The sequence below is a fragment of the Prionailurus bengalensis genome, chromosome A1 (genome assembly GCF_016509475.1).
Source record: "Prionailurus bengalensis isolate Pbe53 chromosome A1, Fcat_Pben_1.1_paternal_pri, whole genome shotgun sequence".
Classification (NCBI taxonomy): Eukaryota; Metazoa; Chordata; class Mammalia; order Carnivora; family Felidae; genus Prionailurus; species Prionailurus bengalensis.
The window spans coordinates 126,017,989-126,042,524 of NC_057343.1; the positions used below are offsets into that span (position 1 = coordinate 126,017,989).

At 39.1% G+C, this 24,536-nt stretch overlaps 1 protein-coding gene across 1 annotated transcript in view; it reads left to right on the forward strand.

Moving 5' to 3' along the window:
• The window catches only part of GPBP1 (GC-rich promoter binding protein 1), a 76,187-nt gene that overhangs the window by 21,386 nt on the left and 30,265 nt on the right, over window positions 1–24,536 (forward strand). Inside the window, 1 exon segment of the mRNA XM_043590742.1 lies at window positions 9,989–10,108. Coding sequence (XP_043446677.1) covers window positions 10,046–10,108 — 63 coding nt within the window. The 5' untranslated portion in view covers window positions 9,989–10,045.

The window sequence follows — 24,536 nt, forward strand, 5'->3', positions numbered from 1 at the left end:
AATCTCAAGCAGGCTCCACGTTCAGCCCAGAGCCCTAGACTGGGCTTGATCCATGACCCTGGGGTCATGACCTGGGCCAAAATCAAGAGTGGGATGCTCAACTGACTGAGCTATCAAGGCACCCCTGAAGCTAACCATTTTAAAACACAATTCAGTGGCATTTAGTACATTCACAATGGTGTAAAACCACTTTTATCAAGTTCCAGAACATTTTTGTCATTGTAAAAGAAAAATATGTATCCATTTAGCAGTCACTCCCTATTCCTCTGTCCCGGCAATTTTTGGCAACTACCAGTTGGCCTATCATCTCTATGGATTTACTTATTGTTGATATTTCATATAACTAGAATTATGCAATATGTGATCTTTGGTTTGGCTTCTTTTCACCACTTAGCGTGTTTTTGAGTTAACTCTTTTAGCATGTGTCAGTACTTCATTCCTTCTTACACTGTATATATATTATACCACATGTTTATACACTGATGTGTGATGGACATTTGGACATCCCACTTGTTATTGTGAGTAGAGCTGGTGTTGAACACTGGTGTGCAGGTATTTGAATACCCATTTTCAGTTCTTTTAGAGATATATACATAAATATATGTAGTATTTCTGGGTCATATGGTGTATGTATGTGTGTGTGTGTATATATATATATACACAGAGACATATATGTAAATTTTTGAGGAGTTAGGGAAATTTTCCACAGTGCTTGCATCAATTTACCTTTTTATTAACAATGTCAAAGGGTACCAGTTTCTCTCATATCTTATTTATTAAAAAATATTTTTTAAATCTTTATTATTTATTTTTGAGAGAGAGAGAGTATGAGCAGGGAAGAGGCAGAGAGAGAGAGACAGAATAGAAAGCAGGCTCCAGGCTCTGAGCTGGTAGCACAGAGCCCAATGTGAGGCTCAAACACACGAACTGTGAGATAATGACCTGAGCCGAAGTCGGACGCTCAACCGACTGAGCCACCCAAGCGCCCCTTTATATTTTTGATATTAGATCCTTATCATACAGGATTTGCAAATATTTTTTTCCATCCTGTGAGTTGTATTTCCACTTTCTAGATAATACCCTTTGCCATAGAAGTTTTGTATTTTTATGAAGGCCATTTTCCCCCCTATTGCTATTTATGTTCTTGGTGTCATGTAAAAATCCACTGACAAATCCAAAGTCATGGAGCTTTATCGCCTATCTTCTTATGGTAGCTTTTATTTTATTTTATTTTATTTTATTTTATTTTATTTTATTTTATTTGTATTTTTCTGATAGCTTTTATAGTTGTTTGATGATCCATTTTGAGTTTATTTTTGTATGTGGTATGAGTAGTGTAGTCCATTGAATATCCACCAGTCTCAGCATCATTTGTTGAAAAGACTGTTCTTTCCCCCATTAAATGTTCTTAGTGTTTTGCTCAAAAATTAACTGGCCATACATATATGACCTCATTTCTGGACTCTTTGTTCTATCCCATTGGTTTATATATCCTTATGCTACTGTGATTTTATTTTTGTAGCTTTGTAATAAGTTTTGAAATACAGAAATGTGACTTCTGTAAATGTACTCTCCTTCGCAGTTAATGTTTCAGATGTTTGGGATCCCTTGCAGTTCCAAGCAAATTTGAGAATGCCTTTTCTGTTTCTATGAAAAAGGAAGTTGGAATTTTAATAGATAGTATGCGTATGTTATATACTTACACTGTGGTGGGCGTTGGTATGTTTGATGGTGTCCTACATGTCTTTATGTAGCTGGGGTGCAGAGATAGGTGCAAAAGCACCTGGCTGTGAGAGTCCTCAATACACCAGGCTCAGCCCCTCAAGGCTGACAAAATCCAAAGGTAGAAAAGTGACTGGGGGTGAAACAAGAAAGGAATTTATTTCATTGAGGCCAACACCAGGAAGACTGTGGACTAGCATCTCAAAGATGATTTGTAAAATAACCAAAAATACTTCCGGGTTTTGCATAAGGAGAATGTATGCCAAGGAGAATGTGAGATAATTAAAATTTTAATAAAATTAAAAGAATTAATGGAAAAATCCATGGTGAACACAATGTAAAAGTGTAAATGAATATCAAGATCAGTAAGTTATCTTCTCTAAAGATAGCAGATCTTTTCACACATGGGTCAAACAAGGAACCAACTTTTAGTGCTCACAGGTTGCAGCTTTTAATAAGACTTGACTAAAGATTTATCGGTTACAGAAACTAATTTCAGTGCAATACAATAGGAGTTTTATTTCTGCTGTCTGCACATACTGCTACTTTGAGAGCTTTTCAAACAAGAGCCACTTTTACCTAAGTAGAGACACCTTTAACCATGTTCAGCTAGTGTTTTGTTGGAGATGCATGTCTGAAGACAAAAAGGAATAAAAATAAAGGAAAATTAAAAAGTAATTTAACTCTCCCAGTCTTTGCCTGTTGGGTCTTTGTTGGGGAATTTCTTGAATGGTTAGCCACACAGTTTACAACTTAGATTTCATTTCCTGCTCTTGTTGAAACTAAAGATCAATCTGAAGTGAAAGTTGAGGGTTTTCTCAGGGTTTTTTTCTGAGCAAGTGTCTTGATCTGGGCATATATGTGTGGTTTTCTAAGTCTCCTGGTATAAGGGAGTTCTCTGCAATGTCATAATTTCCCAGAGAAATTCTCTCTTGGCCTTTATTTACAGCCTTTGGGTGTGCTGTTGTTTACTCAATTATAAACCTTGGTCCCAGGGAGGAGGTTGTTGATTTGCTGTATAATGTTTTGGAGGAATGCCTCTAGCTTAGTGGTTTTTCCTTGCATGGTAGGTAAAACAAAGGCAGCTACCTCAGGTCATTCCTTAGCTCCCAGACAGGTTTATACAGACAAACATAATCCTTTGAGAATAAGGTCTACTTGACTCCAGAAGCAAACCTGGGTTTCACACTGGCTTCAGGACCTCCACTATGCTAGGGAGAGATGGGAGTCAATGACAAATAAAAACGCTATAAACCTTTTCTACTGTTTTTAAGTTTGTGTTTTCTGGATTCATTGTTTGCTTGATTGCTGTAAGCCTTTTGATTGTTTCAGAGTACTGACAAAGCTGATTTTGACAGATTTTGCTTGACTTTTTGGTGTTTCTGTGAAGGGGTAGGCTCTTGGAGTTCCTTTTTTGGTCATTTTTGTGTTGATGTCCTTCACATGTGTTTTCTTATTTTAATGTCCGTCTTGTCCCTGATTTGGCCACTGGGAACCCATTCATGCTAGTTTCTATGTCCTTTTGATATTTTGTAATCATTATTTAGACATTTCTTTGCTTTTTGCTAAAATAAAATATTCTGGGCTTATTTTGTCATCTTCTTTCCCCAGCCCTGGAATCAGCTATTTTTCAAAGCCCTGGTTTTGTTTAGTGGAAAACCATTTTTAGAAGCCGAGGCCCAGTGTTAAGTATGCTCATTGCTATTGGAGTCACTATGCTCAGGCTCTCTCATTGCAGAGTTGGGGGAGGTATATATACATAAACAGGAATATTTACCTTTATGGTTATATGTGAACATTAGTATCTTAATATTATTTTTTAGTATCTTAATATTGTTAATATGACTGAATTAATTGTTCATGATAGTGATACATTACATTACAACACCACAGCATTCTCTTTAGTTTTCACCCTTTCTGTTACTAGTTGCTGTGTTCTTTGGATAGTATGAAACTTACCTTTCATTATTCTGAATACTTACTTGATTATTTCCCCTGTATATAATAAGTTTTCTGTTGTAGCCATTGTCACCTGCCCCGTGTGGATACCCACCTCTCCCAGCTTAGCCTCTTGACTGTGATCACTCCTTTCTTCCCCCGCACATGGATGCCTTCCTTACTACTCTTTTGGGCTCAGTGTCCCATCCCTGACTGTCCCTCTCCGTGGATACCCTTCCTCACTTTGTTTTGATATCGACATCCTGTGCTGGGCCACTCCCAGGTGTTGATACCCTCTTACTGACTCTGCCTGTTAAGATCTGGATCCCCTGGCTCCTCTGCTTTTCTCCCATATAATAACTGGGATAGTAAGTGGGAAGAGGAAGACCCACTTTTTAAATAAAATCTAATATATTAAACTGAGCTTATACTAAAAAAGTATTTCACAGGTGAATTTGAATAGTTGTTTTCTGGTTCTTACCTTATTAATGAAGGATTGTGAACAGTTTGGCTAAATGAAAAAGTTAACCTTGTTAAAGGGTTCTATGTAGATAGTCTGATAATAAAGGGTAGTTGTGTTTTTAGAACTTTAATAGTTATCAAGTTGAATCTTGAAAGGTAATTGGTAGTTGTCTTAAATTTTGATAAAGAGAAGAAACATTTTGGTGTTAACTTACCAAAGTCAACCAACCTAGTAACTGAGTTGATTTGAATCTAGGACAGAGTCTGAAGCCTGTGTTCTTTCTTAAAAATCTTTCTTAGTTAAAAAGTTAAAATGCCTTAGCTGTTAGTTGGTTTTGCATGTTTTTGACGTGCTTTGTGACTTAAAGTTTATTTATGGTGTCTGAAATGTAAACCATTATAAAGATAGTAAGTTCACTGTTCATCTAAATTTGAGGTTTTCATTGAAAATATTTGGCACAGACTTTTGGTGGGTTCAGAAGTAAAAGCATTATAGGAATTAGGAAAAATCATATTACTTGTGTACTTTTTGCCACAGTGCATTTTTCAATCTGAAGAACTCCATTTTGGATATTTAAATCTGGTGCGTACACTTATAAATATACAGTATTTCAATTAGGGTTTTTTCAGAACCAGTTTTCCCCTGGAGAATTTTTTTAATAGTTGATGTTTTAGACTGAAGGCATTTATTCATGAACAGGTTGTAAGTTGGTTGAGATTAGAAATTAGTATTTTCATACCATCAGCTTTTTTTGTAATTTTATTAAAAAAATTTTTTTTAATGTTTATTTATTTTTGAGAGAGACAGAGTGTGAGTGGGGGCGGGGGTGCAGAGAGAGACTGAGACACAGAATCTGAAGCAGGCTCCAGCCTCTGAGCTGTCAGCACAGAGCCAGATGCGGGGATCGAACCCACAAGCTGTGAGATTATGACCCGAAGTCGGATGCTCAACTGACTGAACTACCGAAGCACCCCCATACCATCAGCTTTTAAAACTCTTAATTATTTATGTCTACATGGGCCCATCAGACCTAATGGATCTGGTGGAAGTTTCCTAATAACATGGAATTACTGGTTATTTACATCCTCCCACCCCAGCAGTTTCCTGTAAGTACTAGTTTTTATATACAAACATTTTTTTTTTTAATTTTTTTAACGTTTATTTATTTTTGAGACAGAGAGAGACAGAGCATGAACGGGCGAGGGGCAGAGAGAGAGGGAGACACAGAATCCGAAACAGGCTCCAGGCTCTGAGCCATCAGCCCAGAGCCCGACGCGGGGCTCGAACTCACGGACCGCGAGATCGTGACCTGGCTGAAGTCGGACGCTTAACCGACTGCGCCACCCAGGCGCCCCTTATATACAAACATTTTTGATGAGCGTATTTCTGATACTGTTTGTATTCATTTGTGTTAAGAAACAATTCATAGTAAATTTAAAGATCAAATTGGTTTTATTCAGTTTCATGAATGGGGTAGCATCCTATCTATCAAATAGATAAGAGCTCCTAGGAGCTGTACAAAATGGCAGGCTTTTATAGGCAGAAGAGGCTAGGGACAGGGAAAAAGTGGACTACTATATCTTCCATTAGGGAATGGAAGGGGTCTATCAGGTGATTACCTCACTAGTGCTGACCAAGAAATTCCAGACTGACCAGCTAAGATTTGATTTTTTGGGAAGGTCTGAAAGCACAGTCAGGTTACATAGTAATAAGTCTTGGTTTGTTGATGTGGGGCTTAGAATAAGTGGCTCAGTTTGGGTCTTTTTGTTTCTTTTTAACGTTTACTAGGGAAGCCATAACAAAAACAAACTGAGTGTCTTAAATAAATTTATTTTCTCACAGTTTTGGAAATTTAAAGTCCAAGATCAAGATGCCAACAGAGTTGGTTTCCTCTGAGACTTCTCTCCTTGGTTTGCAGATGACCACCCTCTTGTTGCCTCTTCACATGGTCTCTTTTCTGCTCAACCCTGGTGTCTTTCATTGTGTCCAAATTTTCTCCTCTTATTAGGGCACAGAGAATTGGAATGGGACCCACCCTAACACCCTCGCTTAAGTTAATCATCTGATTAAAGCCTTTATCTCCAAATATGGTTACATTCTGAGGTTGGGCAGTTAAAACTTGGATATGGGAGTTTGTGGGGGCCAAGGGGCACAATTTGTCTCCTAATATTATGCAGGGAAAGTAAGAATGAATTCTGATGGCACTAAGTGTGGCTAAAAAGAAAATGATAGGGTGGCACTTTTGAAAATTTAATTTGCCTTTATACAGGTAAGGGGGTAAAATTTCTTGTAGCCTCCTAAGTTCCCTGGTTGGGGGCACTGTAAATTAGACTGACAAAAGACAGATTAACAAGAGAAAACAAATAAAAGTTTATTAGAATATTCTCTCATAGGGGAGTAATTTAGGGATGGTTAGAATTTGCTAAATAACTCTTTACCTAATTCCATTGGGGAGAGAGAGGGAGGGGAGAAAGGGCAGTAATGGAAAAACAAGATGGCTTGGGAAAGATAGGTAAATGGACCCTTAGGAAAATTGATGGGAGAAATGATAGTTTGTGGCAATATCTCCGTTTGGGACTGAATTTTTTTTTTTTTTCCCCCTTTGTAGAGAAGAGTTGCTCCAGGGGAGCGGAATCATAAATCCTTTGGGAGGCTCTGCTTTTAGATAGATAAGGGATTTCAGGAACTAAAATGCCTTTAGCTCAAAACTGTTAGGTTAAAATGGCATATTTTGGGGTGGCATATCATAATTCCTTCACACACTGTGTAAATGTCTTAATAATTAAGCGTTTTTTACCTTTTTTTTCAGAACGTGAAAATTTCTACCATTAGCTATTCATACTTTGTTCTTTAAAAACTAGGTTCAAATCACATTTAAAGATACTGCAGAAATGAATATGTAATAACAGTGATTTGCCACCTAGGGATTGTTTTTAGCATATAAGTTAGTGAAGATTGTTTAAAATAAGCTTTAAATTATTGGTTATTTTAGGTTATCTGCATTTCCCTGTGAATTTTTGATATAAAGTATAAAAACTTTTTATTCCCATTCACTTACTGAAACTGTAATTTTAAAGAGTTTCCAACAAAAAGTTGTTGGAAAAGTAACATCTTGTCACAAACATCACAGAGCAGCTTAGTTTGTAAGCTTCATTTCAGAATAGATAATGAAAATCCTTTATATATCCAAAGACACTTAAGTTTTACTTTTAATTTCAGAAAACTTGAAAATGTAGTGTAAGATGACAGAATTAGAGTTTACTGGATTGTTTGAATTTTTATGTAGTTAAGTATACTCTTCCATTTGTTTCATAAACGTATTACTGGAATTCGTCTCGTATTTTTCAGATTTTATCAAGGTTTTTCCACGTTGGGCTCATGGCTCATACGAGCATTTAGTATTTGAACATTTTCATTACCATAGTGAGTTAACCATTTGTATCTATTTCTGTATCTGGCCACTCTTAACCTTAACCTTTAAATTTTTTTTTTTTTTTTATTTTTTTTTTTCCAACGTTTATTTATTTTTGGGACAGAGAGAGACAGAGCATGAACGGGGGAGGGGCAGAGAGAGAGGGAGACACAGAATCGGAAACAGGCTCCAGGCTCTGAGCCATCAGCCCAGAGCCCGATGTGGGGTTTCAACTCACGGACCTCGAGATCGTGACCTGGCTGAAGTCGGACGCTTAGGACGCTTAACTGACTGTGCCACCCAGGCGCCCCAACCTTTAAATTTTTAAATAGGTCCCTACTGTTTGGAATAGTAAAAAAAAGACTACTTCTGTAATATTTGAGAATGTTTTTTAAAAAGTATTTTAGCAAGTTGGTGTGACTGAAGGATTCTGCCATAGAAATTATATTTGAAAGAATTTGGAAAAAGGAAGATTAACAATGGTATCGATTATTATTTTTTTTTTTAATTTCACTGTTGAGATTATGCAATTGTAAATACATTAGTCATTAGTAAACTCAGACCTTGGTAATGCATAGAAAATTTGATTCCTTCATCAACTGGTAGTCTAAGCTTTATAATGAAAGGAGTACAGTTGTCCAGTTGGCTTCTGCATTATTTAAAACAAACAGAAGTGCCTGGGTGGCTTGGTCGGTTAAGCATCTGACTTCGGCTCAGGTCATGATCTCGCAGTCCGTGAGTTCGAGCTCTGCGTCGGGCTCTGTGCTGACAGCTCAGAGCCTGGAGCCTGTTTCAGATTCTGTGTCTCCCTCTTTCTCTGCCCCTCCCCTGTTCATGCTCTGTCTCTGTCTCAAAAATAAAAATAAACGTTAAAAAAAAATAAACAAAAACTATGAATTTCCTGTTTAGATTGGGCTGGCAACTTGAAACTTTGATGGAGTTGATAGAGGCACCCAGAGTTAAATTTAGAGTGCAGAAAAGCTGTAGCTCCTGAAATATTTAAGATGACTGTTGTGATGATTATAATTTTAAACAGCCATTTTAATTATGGGCATTTTCAAATACACATGTGACTAGGGAAGAAGTATTTATACACCTCCTTGTACTACCATTTCTAAACATGTGCAGCCTTTTTTTAGGAAAAAAATTTTTTTTTTAACATTTACTCATTTTTGAGGGACAGAGAGACAACAAGCGTGGGGGAGGGGCAGAGAGCGAGAGCGAGACAGAATCCGAAGCAGGCTCCAGGCTCTGAGCTGATAGCACAGAGACTGACGTGGGGCTCAAACTCATGAACTGTGAGATCATGACCTGAGCTAAAGCCCAGACGCTCAACCGACTGAGCCACCCAGGTGTCCCAGCCTGTACCCCTGTTGAACATTATATGATTTTTAAAGCAAATTAAAAAAAAATGTTTATTTATTTAGAGAGGGAGACCGTACTCATGTCTGAGCAGGGGAGGGGCAGAGAGAGAATCCCAAGCAGGCTCTTCTTTGTCCACTTAGAGCCCCACTGGGGCTCAATCTGAGAAACTGAAATCATGACCTGAGTCTATATCAAGAATCGGGACTCTTAACTGACTGAGCCACCCCAGGTACCCCTAAAGCTAATTTTAAAGCAGATTCCAGGTGGATCAGTTTAATAGACGTCAGTATTTCTTTTAAATACCACCATCACACCATTATTATATCTAAATTGACTAATAATTTCTTAATGTCATTTAATGTTCATGTTTAAATTTTTGATTCATAATATTCATTCTTTAAAGGTTGGTTGGTTTGAGTAAGGATCTGTATAAGGCCCACCTGTTGTGTTTGATTATTTGCATATTGACAGCCATTTATTTGTTGGGGAAAAAAAAAAAAACGCAGATCATTTGACCTGTCCAGTATCCTGTGATCTGGATTTGCTGGGTTATTTCCCTCAGATGTCCTTAATTTGTTCCTCTTTGTTGAGCTTCCTGAAAGTTGGTAGTTAGATCAGATTTCAGGTTACATCTGGGGTGGGAGCAAAAATGTATTATAGGTAACATTGTTGTGCATCTTCATGTGTCACATCTAGAGACACTTGATGTCTAGTCTATTTGTGATTAGACCATTGTAATTTTAGAAAATAAGGTTTACTGAGATGTAGTTTACTTACACTGAAGTTGGCCAGTATTAAGTGTACAATTTGATTTTTGACAGATGGGTACATTTGTATAACTACAATCAAGATAAAAACCCTGTTAGCTCAAAAACTTCCTCCTTCCCTTTGCAGTCATACCCGTACGCCTCAGGCCCTCACCCCCACTCTTCTGATCTAGTTTTTGTTACTGTATTTTTGCCTATTTCAGAATTTCGTTATAATTGGAATCTTACAGTAGTAAGATCATTGTCACTCAGAAGAGAGCATAAGAAGATAAATTGGGCAAGGAGCTCCAGGTCTAATTTCCTTCCATTTTTATATGACAGGGACTTGCCATGAGGTGTTGAAGCCTTGTTTCACTGAGTTGGAGAGACTGGACCTAAATGGCGCAGCATGACTTTGCTCCAGCCTGGCTTAATTTTCCTACTCCACCATCATCAACAAAGGTACTCTTTCTTGCATTTCTCTTTGTCTTTTTGTGTGCCTCTCAGTTCATGTTCTACACAAAGGTAGCTTAAATGTGAAGCCTTAGTATTTTTGAGGAGAAAATTTGTGTTACCATCTAAATTCTTTCTTTTTTTTTTTTAATGTTTATTTTTGAGAGAGACAGAATGCAAGTGGGGGAGGATCAGAGAGAGGCAGGGGCACAGAATGTGAAGCAGGCTCCAGCCTCCGAGCTGTCAGCACAGAGACCGACGCGGGGCTTGAACTCACGAACCATGAGATCACGACCTGAGCCCAAGTCGGACGCTCAACCGACTGAGCCACCCAGGCGCCCCAAAATTATTTCATGTTGAATTTGTCAGTTTTAGTATACCATCACCATACTTGTTTCATTTACTTTGGTTGTCTTTTGTGCTAATCAAATTTATACACATTTTGTTTTTTCTTTTAAAGTTTATTTATTTATTTGAGCCCGTGCATGTGCAAGGGAGTGAGAGAGAGAATCCCAAGCAGACTGCATGCTGTCAGCACAGAGCCCCCTCAGGGCTCTGTCCCATAAACCCTGTTATCAAGATGATTGTAAATTGAAATCAGGAGACAGAAGCTTAACTGACTGAGCCCCCCAGGCATCCCCCACACATTTTTATTCAGACGTGTTGGATACATTGAACTTTACTTGTGCATCTTACCTTTGCTTATACTATTTTTCAAAGAAAAAATTTTTTAATATTTATTTTGAGAGAGAGAGAGACAGCACGTGAGCAGGGAAGGGGCAGAGAGAAAGGGAGAGGCTCCAGGTTCTGAGTTGTCAGCACAGGGCCCAACGCCGGACTCAAATTCCCCAGCTGTGAGATTATGACCTGAGGCAAAGTTGAACGCAAAACCTGCTAAGCCACCCAGGGCCCCCTATCTGTACTATTCTTAAGAAAAATTTGAGGACTTTGAAGTCTTTCCATGCAACCAGAAGACTTTTTCGGATACATAAGACTTTGGCACAGCTCTAAAATTTCAGGAGTAATGAAAACTTTGCAGTGTTATAGATGAGGCCTCAGTAATCTAAGAAATGTTCCTTTTACTTAAAAACCCAAACATAATAGTTGGAATAAGACTTGTGAGGCACTGCAGTTGTCTTCCACTTAAAGACTTTTAGGTGTGGTGCCTGGATGGCTCAGTCCGTTTTGTCCGACTTTGGCCCAGGTCATGATCTCATGGTTCCTGAGTTTGAGCCCTACATCAGGTGTCTGCTGTCAGCCCTGAACCTGCTTCTGATCCTCTGTCTCCCTCTTTCTCTGCCCTTCTCTGTCTCAAAAATAAACACTTAAAAAGCTTGCTAAGTAAGAGAGGGACCTTGGAATTTGTTAGAATCCATCTGTCTGGCTTAATAGTTGTCTTTGACTTTTTTTCCATAACGCAAAGGAATTGAGAGAGTCTTAATCATCTGTTTGCCTGTTAATCATACTCTACCATGCTAAGGTGTTCACCTAGGACCTTTTGAGGTACAGACAGTTCTTACAAAAACAGTTTGTTAAAAGTAGCTCTTTTTTTCAACGTTTATTTATTTTTGGGACAGAGAGAGACAGAGCATGAACGGGGGAGAGGCAGAGAGAGAGGGAGACACAGAATCGGAAACAGGCTCCAGGCTCTGAGCCATCATCAGCCCAGAGCCCGACGTGGGGCTCGAACTCACGGACTGCGAGATCGTGACCTGGCTGAAGTCGGACGCTTAACTGACTGCGCCACCCAGGCGTCCCTAAAAGTAGCTCTTATGGGAACAATTTTTGTACTTTGGAAAGTCGTTCCTCAGCCAGGACATGTCAGATCATAATAATTGGTCCATAGTTTTGGCTCATAATTTTGTACAGATGGATTCTCTGGAAGGTTAATTGAGTTCCTTGTTCATACAATTACTATGAGCCTAGACTAGAATCCAGGGTGCATTTCCTATTCCATTTCTTGAGATAGGACTTATTTTGGAATGCTGTCAAATGATTAAACATCTCATTTCATAGCCTATAAAATGGGATTTGAGATTGGAGACTTCTGTTGATTAAGCTACTGAGATCACTTAAAAAAAAAAAATTTTTTTTAACGTTTATTTATTTTTGAGAGAGCATGAGAAGAGGAGGGGAGAGAAAGGGGACACAGAATCTGAAGCAGGCTCCAGGCTCTGAGCTGTCAGCACAGAGCCTGACATGGGCTCAAACCCTCTAACAGCAAGATCATGACCTGAACCGAAGTTGGATGCTTAACCGACTCAGCTACCCAGGCACCCCTGAGATCAATTTTTAATGTTTATTTATTTTTGAGAGAGTGCGAGTGAACATGAGTGGGGGGAGGGGCAGAAAGAGGGAGACACAGAACCAGAATCAGGCTCCAGGCTCTGACCTGTCAGCACAGAGCCCTACCGGGGGCTAGAACTCACAAACCCCAAGATCATGACCTGAGCCACAGTTGGGATGCTTCACCAATTGAGCTACCAGGCGCCCCTGAGATCACTTCTTACAGATTTTCCTCCTTTCCTCTTAGGTATGGGTCTCTGCAGTTTGCTCCTCACCCTCTTAAACCCAGCTGCTCTAATCTAGCCATTTAGGGGTCATTCTTAATTTGTGCCCACTTCACAGCCTGGATACATAAGAGTTTCGTGCTCCCCACCTTCCTTTTTTCTTTTTTTGTTTCCTTTTCTGAAATAGGTATAAGACTTGTTTTCATTTGCAAGCCAATTGATAAAAATTATCAGTACCTGGAACGTTAGTTACAACATATTAAAAAGTATGGGGATACATCTTTACTTTAACGTATAAATGTTATGGTCTGCCATTTTATTTATTAAAATTTTTTAGCTTTACTTACTTTGAGAGAGACAGTGTGAGCCGGGGAAGGGACAGAAAGAGAGGGAGAGAGAATCCCAAGTAGGCATCTCACTGTCAGCACAGAGCCTGATGTGAGGCTTGAACTCATGAACTGCGAGATATGACCTGAGCCAAAGTTGGACGTTCAACTGTGCCAGCCAGGTGCCCCTAAAAAATTTTTTTAAGTATATCCATTTATTTTGAGAGAGGGAGGAAGACAGGCAGGGCAGAGACACTGGGGGAGAGAGAATCCCAAGCAGGCTCTGCACTGTCAGCGCAGAGTCCAGTGTTAGGCTCCAACTCACTGACCTGAGCTGAAGTCAAGAGTTAGATGCTTAACTGACTGAGCCACCCAGGTGCCCCTGTGGTCTGCCATTTTAATCTGTAATTCTTTTTTATGTATGTATTTATTTATTTGTTTTAAACTTTGATTTAGTTTTTATTTGAATTATAGTTATTTAAAGTACAATATTGGTTTTAGGAATAGAATTCATTGATTTATCACTTACAGTGCTCAAAAAATTGAGATTAATTTTTGTCTTTCTTCAGATGTTAATCTGAGATTTATATGTGGTGAAATCCTTACTGCTTTCCTGAACCTGACTCTTTCTGGATATAGGTCTACATGAATGATGATGATGATTTTCAAAATTGGGATTGCCTATTCTGAATCTCAATTCTAATTTGTTCTGAATTACCTACAGAAAATAGGTAGCAGTGGTTGAAATTATTTGTTTAGACCTTACCCAGACCTTTTGTGACAAACACAAAACTTTTAGTAATGACTTCTTAAACTTTCCATCTTATCCTTTCATGTCTCAAAGTCTCACTATTCATCGAGTCTCATTTATAATTAACCTCTGTTTTCTGCCAGAGCCCTTTTAATCTTCTATGAAATAAGTGTAACAGACATTAATTGACTGTGGGTTTCTCTATTTCAACATAACAGTTCTTTCATTTATTTGTTGTTTGAAGGGATGATAAGAGGACTTGAAATAAAAAGAATGTTTTTAGAAGAGCATTTTAGCAGTTTTCTGAGGTGTGGAGAGTTTTAGCCCCATCATGTGGTGAAATTATAAACTGCATGTGGTTGAGTATATATCTGGCATAACCTTCTTTACTTGAGCTGTTGATTGGGACCCAGTAAAAAGTAAATTTTACATAATGTTTTTGTATACACACAGGTGTAACTAAAACAAAAGTCAGTATACCTGTGGTGCACTAATATATTCTCTTGTGGTTTTCTGTTCTCTTTTATTCCATTAAAAAATGTAAATTGTTACTGATACTATCATCCTTTAATAGGTCCTGAGTTGCATTTTAAAGAACATTTAAAAAGTAACAATTTTATTATTGAAGCATTACTGAACTGAAATGGTTGTAGATACTGGAAAATTTTAAATAACTCTTTGGTTTAGAATCTTCTCCTTCTAGTTGTCTTACTCGAGGAAGGATGATAAAATGATCCCTGTAATAGGCTGCTCTGAAGTATCCTTTCATAGTATTGTTAGAAGGAGGAAGACTCCAGGGGCACCTGGCTGGCTCATTCAGAAGAGTACGTAACTCTTGATCTTGGGGTCCTCAGTTGCAGCCCCACAATGGGTGTGAAACCTACTTAAAAAAAAAAAAGTAGGGGGGAAGGTGCCTGGGTGGCTCAGTCACGTAAGCTGTTAAGCGTCTGACTCTTGATTTCGGCCCAGGTCATGATCTCATTGTTCAGATGGCGCAGAACTTGCTTGGGATTCTCTCTCCCCCTGACCCTCTCTCTCTTTCTCAAAATAAATACACTTAAAAAACAAATTAAAAAAGAAGGAAGATTCCAGGGGTGTGATACTAAAAGAGCAAATGGGTGGTAGGAAATAAGAAAATATGGGAATTTTTATTCTTCTTAAATAAAAAGTGACATTAAACTTGTGACCTTCCACTGCAGTTAATACATATTCATATTCAGTATTCTGTAGTTACTTCTGTCACTAGCATTAGTGCATTATGGATTCTTTTTTGGTAGCATCTAAAAAATAGTGGTTTAATATTTACCAAAACTTTTTTATTTTCCAAGTTTATTTTTGTGAGAGAGTGAGTGAGCATGAGGGGGCGGAGGGGCAGAGAGGAGACAGAATCCCATCCAGGCTCTGTGCTGTCAGTGCAGAGCCTGACTCCGGTTCAAAGCCAGGAACCGTGAGATCATGACCTGAGCTGAAATCAAGAATTTAAAGTTCAGGCTACAGAGAGGATCAGAAAGTTCAGTCAGACTGGTAGTGGAGTTCATTGAAACTTCTTGTTACTTTGTAAAGTTTTTATTAACTAGGGACTCATATTGTGAGCATCTGAGAAAACATTGCTAAATTAATTTTTTAAAAGGAATCCAGGATAATATTTAAAGTATGTAAAAGGTAAAGAGGGTGATAGAGATGGTTTCTTCCTTATTACAGATGTTGTAATAGCTTTTTTTTTGAGTCCTCATTATATGCCAGTGACTGTATATAACACTTGATGTGAATGCTAATAAAAATCATAGGCAGTAAATTCTCTTTTTTTCCCTCCCATTTACAAAGGAGGGAACTGAGGTTGAGAGAGAGGAGTATGTGCCCTCCTAGGGCTAGGATAGGAGTCCAGGTAGTAGCCTAATTTTTAAAAGTGCTTTTATGTAAATGCTTTTGTTAAACTAGAATGCTTTTGTGTAAACATCAGAATATATGTATTTTCAAAGTTTATTTTGAGAGAGGAAGAGAGGGAGGGGCTGAGAGAGAGAGAGAGAGAGACAGGGGATGAGAGTGGGGGGAGTGAATCTCAAGCAGGTTCCATGCTGTCAGTGCAGAGCCCGATGCAGGTCTCAATCCCATGCACTGAACTGTAGTATTGTGGCCTCAACTGAAACCAGCAGTCCTACGCTTAACCGACTGAGCCAGCCAGGCGCCCTTACACCAGAATATCTTTATTCTGGTTTGGATAAATGAAATTTTCTTCAGAGATGGCCTCTCCAATATCTTTCTATGATCATCAGTACATACAGATTGAACTATTCAGTGCCTGTGTAATCTTTTATTGAATATTTCTACATGGGTTATTTAATTAGTTTACATATTAATGGACTAAGCTGTAGGTTTAGGCATCTCTCAGCTACATTTGTAGGGTGAAATTTAGCAGTATAATCAGTGGATCAGAGGGTTTGTACATTTTGGTTGGTAATGTGTAATTGCTTTCAAATTTTATGAGGGGGGCTAGTGTTCTCAGTTTTGGCAAAACTGGATGTTTTCACATTCTGTGAAATTAGATGTAAAATAGTACTTCATTGTTTTGATTTGCATTGTTTAATTATGGTTGAGTGTATTTTGGTGTTACGAAGAGTTTCTTAACTGCTTGTTCAGGGACACCTAGGTGGCTCAGTCTGTTGAACGTCCAACTTGATTTTGGCTCAGGTCATAATCTCTCAGTTGTGGGATTGAGTCTTGGCTTTGGCTCTGCTGACAGCACATATCATGCTTGGGATTCATTCTCTGTCTCTCTTTCTTGCCCTTCCCCACTCTTAGTGATTTGCAACATCTTTTTTCATATTGGAGAATTTGCTGTATGTAGTAAATATTTGTTTTGATAATTCTTCTTACATTTATTTTAATTCCTGTATAGTTAACATGCAGTGTTCTATTAGTTTCAAGTGTACCAATGTAGTGTTTGAAGAATTCAGTACATGTTTTGATAATTCTTTAAAAAATCATGTAGAGGGGTGCCTGGGTGGCTGAGTCAGTTAAGCGTCTAACTTTGGCTCAGGTCATGATCTTGGGGTTCGTGAGTTCAAGCCCTGCTTCATGAGTTCAAGCCCCCCACGTCAGGCTCTGTGCTGACAGCTCATAGCCTTGAGCCTGCTTCGTATTCTGTCTCCTTCTGTCTATGCCTCTTAACCCACTCATGCTCTGTCTCTCTCTTTCAAAAATAAATATTAAAAATTTTTTTAAAAATTAAAAAAAAAGTGACTTTAAAAAACCATGTCGAATTTTTTTTTTTTTTTTACATTTATTTATTTTTGAGAGACACAGTGAGAGCACGAGCAGAGGAGGGGCAGAGAGAGGAGACCCAGAACCTGAAGCAGGCTCCAGGCTCTGAGCAAGCATTCAGCATAGAGCCTGTTGCGGGGCTCAAACCCACAAACCGTGAGGTCATGACCTGAGCTGAAGTCGGATGCTTAACTGACTGAGCCACCCAGGTGCCCCACCATGTAGAATATTTTAATGAAATACTCGAGCATACAAAGGAGTACAGATAATAATTAAATGAATACTTATTAAAAACACAAGACAGTCCTTTCCTAACATTTTGCTATGTCAGCTTTTATTTCTTTGGGAAGTAAGGCATTATGTATGCAGTGAAGTCCACTGTTGTTATTTCTTCACAGTCCTTTGTTTTTATTTTCCCCAGGTGTTCTCAGTGCATGTTCTTATAACTACATATGCAAATGTCAAATAGTATTGTTATATATGTTTTTTATTAGTAATTATCGTTTATATAAAGTCTGCATCTTTTACATTCATTACATTTTTGAAAAATTTTCTCCCATGTTGATATCTGCAGAATTAGTGTAATTATCTTAAAACTCTATATGGTATCCTATTTTTTGTCTCTGTATTAGATTTAATTTGTCCATTTAAGTTTAGATTGTTTAAAATGTCACTCCATTGGAGTGTTCTCGTAATATGTCCTTGTACACATGAATTAAGAATTTTTTAGGTCACTGCACTGCTCCTCACACTTTTTTTTTTTTAAACATTTATTTATTATTGAGAGACAGAGACAGAACATGAGCATGGGAGGGACAGAGAGAGAGGGAGACACAGATTCTGAAACAGGCTCCAGGCTCTGAGCTGTCAGCACAGAGCCCAGTGTGGGGCTTGAACTCACCAATTGCGAGATCATGACCTGAGCCGATGACTGAGCCACCCAAGCGCCCCTCCTCACACTTTGAATGGATAAGAAAATAACGTGGGGATTTTATTAAAATGCAGATTCTGATTTCAGTAGTTCTTGGATGAGACCCTAATTCCAACATTCTTCAAAGTGATGCTGATTTCTGCTTCTCTGTGGACCAGTTTCAATAGAAGGCTCCAACTTACAGTTAGAAGAAAAATTGTTGGGACTTGGTTAGATATTGCCAAATTCATTTTTGTGTGGTGTAGTGATGTATACTCTTGTATGCTGTGTAGAACTATTGTCTTTACTTTAATTCTTGCCAAAATTTTATCACAGTTAACTTCTCTGCAAATCCTTGTTTCTTGGACAAGGAGTTAACATTTCTGTGAAATGCCTCTTCATGTCATTTGTTAATTTCTTTTGGGTTGCTTTTTTTTCTCTTATTAGTTTAGGACAAAATTATACACATCATTACACACTTGTATGTATATATTATATGTATACATGTGTATAGGTCATCTTTAATGTCTTTAAAATTACAGTTTTTTTCCAGTTTTTCATGAATTAGGTATATTCAAGTATTTCACAGTACTTGTTGCTATTTTAAACAGTATTTTAAAAAGATTTATCACTGGGGCGCATAGCTGGCTCAGTCAGAAGAGCATGTGACTCTTGATCTTGGGGTTGTGAGTTCAAGACCCACAATGGGCGTAGAGCTTACTTAAAAAATAGTAAGTGGTGCCTGGGTGGCTCATTAGGTTAAGTGTCCAGTCCGACTTTGACTAAGGTCATGATCTCACAGTTGGTGAGTTTGAGCTGTGCATCAGAGAACCTGCTTTGGATCCTCTGTGTCCCTTTCTCTACCTACCTCCCATGGGTTTGGTCATTCACTCTCTCTCTAAAAATAAATAAACATTAAAAAAAAATAAAAGACTTTATTATTTCTGTTCGTTGCAGATATATTGTATCTTGTGCTAGTATTGTGTCTAGCAACTTTAATTCTTACCCTGTGTTATATTTTGGATTTTTAAGCCTGGGCAATCATTTATTCACAAATAATAAGTTTCCTAGCTACCTTTTTAGTCCTATTGTATTTGTCTTTTTTACCCCCGTTAGTTATATGTCTTATTCTTACGTTACTTTGCTGACTATATGTCAATCTGTGAAGGATCTGGGTTTTATCCTGCTTGCAAGGTAATATAGATGCAGGGAGAAGACTGCTGAGTCAGTGACCAAGAACTTTATTACTTATTAGCATGACAAGTATGATATTGGCACTGATTCTTTATGCCCCCTAAAACTTTGGGTAGTTGACGTGGAAGGGCCCACGTGGATGCTACCCTTGGTGCTGAGTGGGGAATTTATAATAAGCCTGCTCTTTGTCCCAGAGAAGGATGTTACCTATCATCCCTCAAATGGTGCTTACTGCAAACGTCACCTTGAGAAATGGGCCATAGAAAGAGCAGTGAAGGTCTTGCATTTTTGGCATATTAGAACAGAAGGAAATGCTCACCGTCTATGGTGGATTGCCTGTCCCAACAGCTCTACAATCAGCTCTGTGTATTCTTGGCCAAACTTGTATTTTCATATGACTACCATTCAGCCAGCCACTCTGATTATTTTGATAGAGGCTAGAACAAAATTCATTTAATTGTCTTAAACAGCATTTAATTAAGGCTACTGTTAACATCCCTAACAGCCAGGTGAGGCCAGGATTCAGCTGGATGTGAACAAGTCCTAGAGTGGATCAATAGGTAATTTTTCAGCCAGACAGTATATGGTCTACGCCTGCTGTATTATCCATTAAAATGCACTCGAGAATTTAAACTGATCTGAATTTTGGTGTCATTAACCTACATTTATAAGGATAATAGGTGGTCCAAAAATCAACTCTCATCCTTAATAGAAGACAATCTGTGACTTATTTTCCCTCACATAGAAGCATTGAAGGAGTACACATCAGTTTAGTTAGGGATTTGTTATTAAGCTTGTTTTGGATAACTTTTACATTAGTTCGGTTAAGAAGCATAGACGGTGTCACCATTACTTGCAGCATCATTTGCCACATGTGGCATAACAGAATACTGCTCAGGTGTTGGGAGAATCATGAATTTTTATCAGAATGAAACCATTTTTTTTTAAGCGTTTTTTACACATTGACTTTCAGGAGCTGCTGTTGATATCAGGCACAGGAGAATATTTAAGGATTGTTTATGGCCACATGAGTTTTTCTGATTTTGAAGTATGAGTAGGGATGATCCTTCTAGCAGTAGATGAGTGTTTTCTTCTCCGTTTCTGTTTGACTCAGGCCTTGGTGCTGTTTCTAGGGGTTAGAGCATTAATTGTTTTCCTTTCTTCCAGTACTTTCTGGGGTCAAAGATGTTCCTTCTACAGATCCTAGGGTTTTTTCTTTTTTAATATTATTTTATTATTTTTGAGAGAGACAGACAGTGTGAGTGGGGGACAGGCAGACAGGGGAGACATAGAATCCAAAGCAGCTCCAGGCTCCGAGCTGTCAGCATAGAGCCCGACGACACGGGGCCTGAACCCACAAGCTGTGAGATCATGACCTGAGCTGAAGTCGGACGCCTCAACCAACAGAGCCAGCCAGGCACCCCTAGCGTTTTTTCTTTTACACCCATGAAATTGGTGTGTCTCATTTGTTGTTGTTGTTGTTGTTTTAATGTTTATTTACTTTTGAGAGAGAGAGTGAGACAGAGTGTGAGCAGGGGAGGGGCAGAGAGAGAGGGAGACACAGAATCTCAAGCAGGCTCCAGGCTCTGAGCTGTCAGGACAGAGCCTGACATGGGGGTCGAACCATGGACCGTGAGAACATGACCTGAGCCGAAGTCAGACACTTAACTGACTGAGCCACCCAGGCACCCCTTATGTGTCTCATTTGGATAGCTGACTTCACTTAAAAGAAAATGCCCTACTTGTACCCAGATTTTTTGGTTTGGAAGAATTGGATGTGAGTGGAACCAAGGACATTTTTACGTAATTGCAGTGATGTATCATATTGCTCACCCTAGTCCACATTGGACCTTACTGAGGACTGGGTGAGAGATAGTCACACAAATGGTCACTGTCTTCAGATACAGGACCATCTCCCTCCAAAAAGAGAATCCAGGTGGCCAAACCAGATTATTTGAATTCCTTAGATTTCTTTTTTGGCCAGTGCATCACCCTGAGAGGTACATTGGCCTGCAGTTTCTCTTAGGAGAAAGAAACAACATGTCAAGGGATAATCAGGGCAAATCCTGGTATTTTGTTTTTTAAAGTTTATGTTATTTATTTTTGAGAGAGAGAATTCCAAGTAGGCTCCACGCTGTCATTGCAGAGCCTGACGCAGGGCTTGATCCCATGAACCTGTGATATTAAGACCAGAGCCAAAAGCAAGAGTCAGATGCTCAACTGACTGAGCCACCCAGGTGCCCCCAGAATCCTGATATTTTAAAAATAGGTCTGTATTATCTGAGGAATGTAGAGTTGTAGATTGTCCAGAGTTGAATGTTGAGACTGTTAGTATTGCTTGACAATACTGGATGCCTGCGGATAGTAGAGGGTATAGAGTGTCCATTTAGTATTTGAATATCGACCCATTGCAGGTTGAACTTTATGACAAAAGATGTACTATTACTGGAATGTTAGTGCTTGGAATACCAAAAACATGGATTTATTTCAAGGGTCACGATAGTGTGACCAGAGTTAGAGTTAGCCAGTCAGATTGCAGCAACAACACTGTAACCTGAAAAAATTTCAACAGTGAAGAAACACTATAGATAGCTCCAAGAAGTGATCAATGATTTGATGCAGTTCCTCTTGTGTAACGTGGCCTCCTTTGCAGCCTCCTTTGCAGCACGACAAGTAGATGAGCTGTTGGCAGGAGTCTCAGGCTGGCATGCAGAGGTGGCTTCTGCATCAGAAAGGAAAAGTCGTTTATTTTGTGACCAGTCTATGGTAGTGGATTGTTACAGGTCTGGTGTGGTGGATCTAGGTAGCATGCTACAGACTTCAGCAGTATTCTGATTTTAGTTCTTTATGCTAGCGCATCTTACTGTGAGCATCTGAGTGACTCAGATTGTCTCATCAGCTATAGTTTCAGTTTGTGACTCCAAAGAATTACCTTTAATCTGCCAGTCTCTAGTTTCTCACATGACTGGCCAGATGACTGGACGTTGGCAACAGTCGAAGAGGCAGAAAAATAATAGAAAATGTCTAGTCCTTAAAGCTTATCTAAGGCCAGGGTCCTGCTTTTCATTTTAGCCCTTTGTGCTGACTGACAATCCATTTGGTCTTCCAGAGTTGTTGAGGCTGGATGGCTGCTGCCACCCAGTGGACACTGTCCTCTCTTAACCTAGTTGAACCAGGTTCAACTAGGAATTAAGGGAACTATGATTTGAGAGCCTTATTGAACCAGGAGCTTGTTAAGGTGGCAGGCAGAGGAATAAGGTTTACTGTAAAGGGTAGTTGCCACTTCTTTGTGCAAAACAAATGTCCCAGTAGTCAGGTCAGCTGCATGCTCAAATACTTTTCATTAGGTTGAGAGCCCTAATGGGCCCCTTTTTTTGTTCTTAGTTTAAGTTCACTTTAAGAGCTCAGCAGTAGGGCAAGAGCCATATTCCCTTTAGAAAAGGGATGTATGTGTCAGGCACATGGCACTTCTGTACTGGGAAGTAGCCTCTCTGAATATCCCATTACCCATCAAATCTTCAATTCTGTGTCTGATATTTTTTCTTTCTTTTGAGAGGCTTTGGTGTTTCTGCTAGACGACCTGGAAGGGGGACAGAAATCACCTGTCATCCTGTCATATCCCTGAATGGAAGAATCTTGAGCATTTTCATTACAAGCATGTAACATTAGTACCAAGTTAAAACAAAACAAACAATGGTAAATTGAATTGGCCTAAAGGCCCCACCTGCAAGATCACTTTAATTTCCCTTTCCTACTGCTGAATTTTCTCCAAACTCCAAAATCAGTCAAACTGGGTTTTAGTGGCATCTTTTCTCACTATAGTGACACTGACGGAGAAGTTTCGTCCATGCGCTTTAAGGTTACACTCTAAGCTTTCAGGAAATGATTTCTTCATCTGTGAATGAGGGAAAGTACAGGGTGGAGGAGAAAACCACTCCTTTGGGCATTGCATGGGTGGCTTGTACGCTTTTTGTTTTCTGATTCCTCAACTCAGAGTTGATGTTGCCTCTTCTCTTGTGTACCTTTTGGCTTCATCAAACACCCAGGATGGGGCCTTTCCTCCCCCCATACACCACATTGACTTGGCTTTGCCCCACATTCCTCAGTATTTTCAGCCACCCTTCACTTAGTACTGTGTTGCTCCTCATGGGAGTGAGATGGTGACTTGAGCATGTATGTCTAGCAGAGCTATAGAAGTTTGTCAGTTTCCTTAAATATCAGTGTACTTGACATTCTCATTAAAGTTGCTAAGGTTGATGTAGTGGGAAGTGGGGGGGGGGGGAGGAGGAATCAGGGAGTACAGAAGGCACAGAACACTTCCACTCCAGCATGCTAGGCTCTGCATTTACTTTGTTTCCAAGAAGTCAGGAGTGTTAACATAATTCCTTCTCATGAGTTTTTAATCTTCCTAAAACTCCCATTTATCCTCATTGCTGACACCATTTATTTCAGTGTGGAGTTGCTTTGGCTCAGCAGCCACAGCAGTATTGCCTTTCACTTGGGGCCCCAGTCATAATAAAAAATCCCTTTGTTCTACCATTCATGGGAGAATTAGAACAACTAAGGCACTGTTTGGGTGCCTTGTTTCAATTCTACTCCTTGCCACTTGGCTGTTAAACATTGAGGGATGCTTACTTCCACCTATCACTTGGATGATAGCAGTTGCTGCCAGGATCATGAGAGTCTTCTCTTACCCTAATCTGGCCTGCAGACCCTTGTTTTAACTTTTTCTAGAGAATTTTAGCTCTGTTAGTGTTGCATCCTCATCACAAAAACTGTTAGGGTCTGTGAAGGGTTTGTGTTTTTATCATACTTGCAGGCCTAGCATGGTAGCCTTTTGTTGTTTCATGGATGCTGGTGAAGACCTGAGATGGTCAAGGACTATCTTTCATGGCACAATAAACAGCATCAAGATAAGGCTGGGGCAATAGGGGAATGATACCACAAGGTCCCACAGTGGCAATGTGGAAAGGCCCAGGGGATGACCCAGTATGTGCAGTGGTTTACATTTCAACTGATGTACTCTGCTCATTGTCCTGGAGATGGTTGTAACATAAGTCCAACCGAGAGAAATGGTCAGGGCGTTTAAAAAGTTGGAAGTTTTGATTGTGATTTTATCAGATTCATGGGTTAATACTGGGGAAGAAGAGCAGCCTTTAAAAACAGTTGTGGCTTTTTATGTTCTTTGTAAATCCCTAATTTTTAAAAATAGTTTTTATAAATAATTATTATTTTTTTAGATTTTAGTTATAAGTAATCTTTACACCCAATGTGGGGCTTGAACTCACAACCCCGAGGTCCATAGTCACATGATCCACTGACCGAGCCAGCCAGGTGCCTCTATACGTTCTTTAGATAATTTTCACAAAACACTTGTTGTGGGGAAGAGGAGTTTGGAAATCAATCTGGAGAACTTAAAATAGAACATAAGCTTCATTTGCCATAACTTTCTGTTGTTCAAGAAAATCTTGAGCCATTTATATTT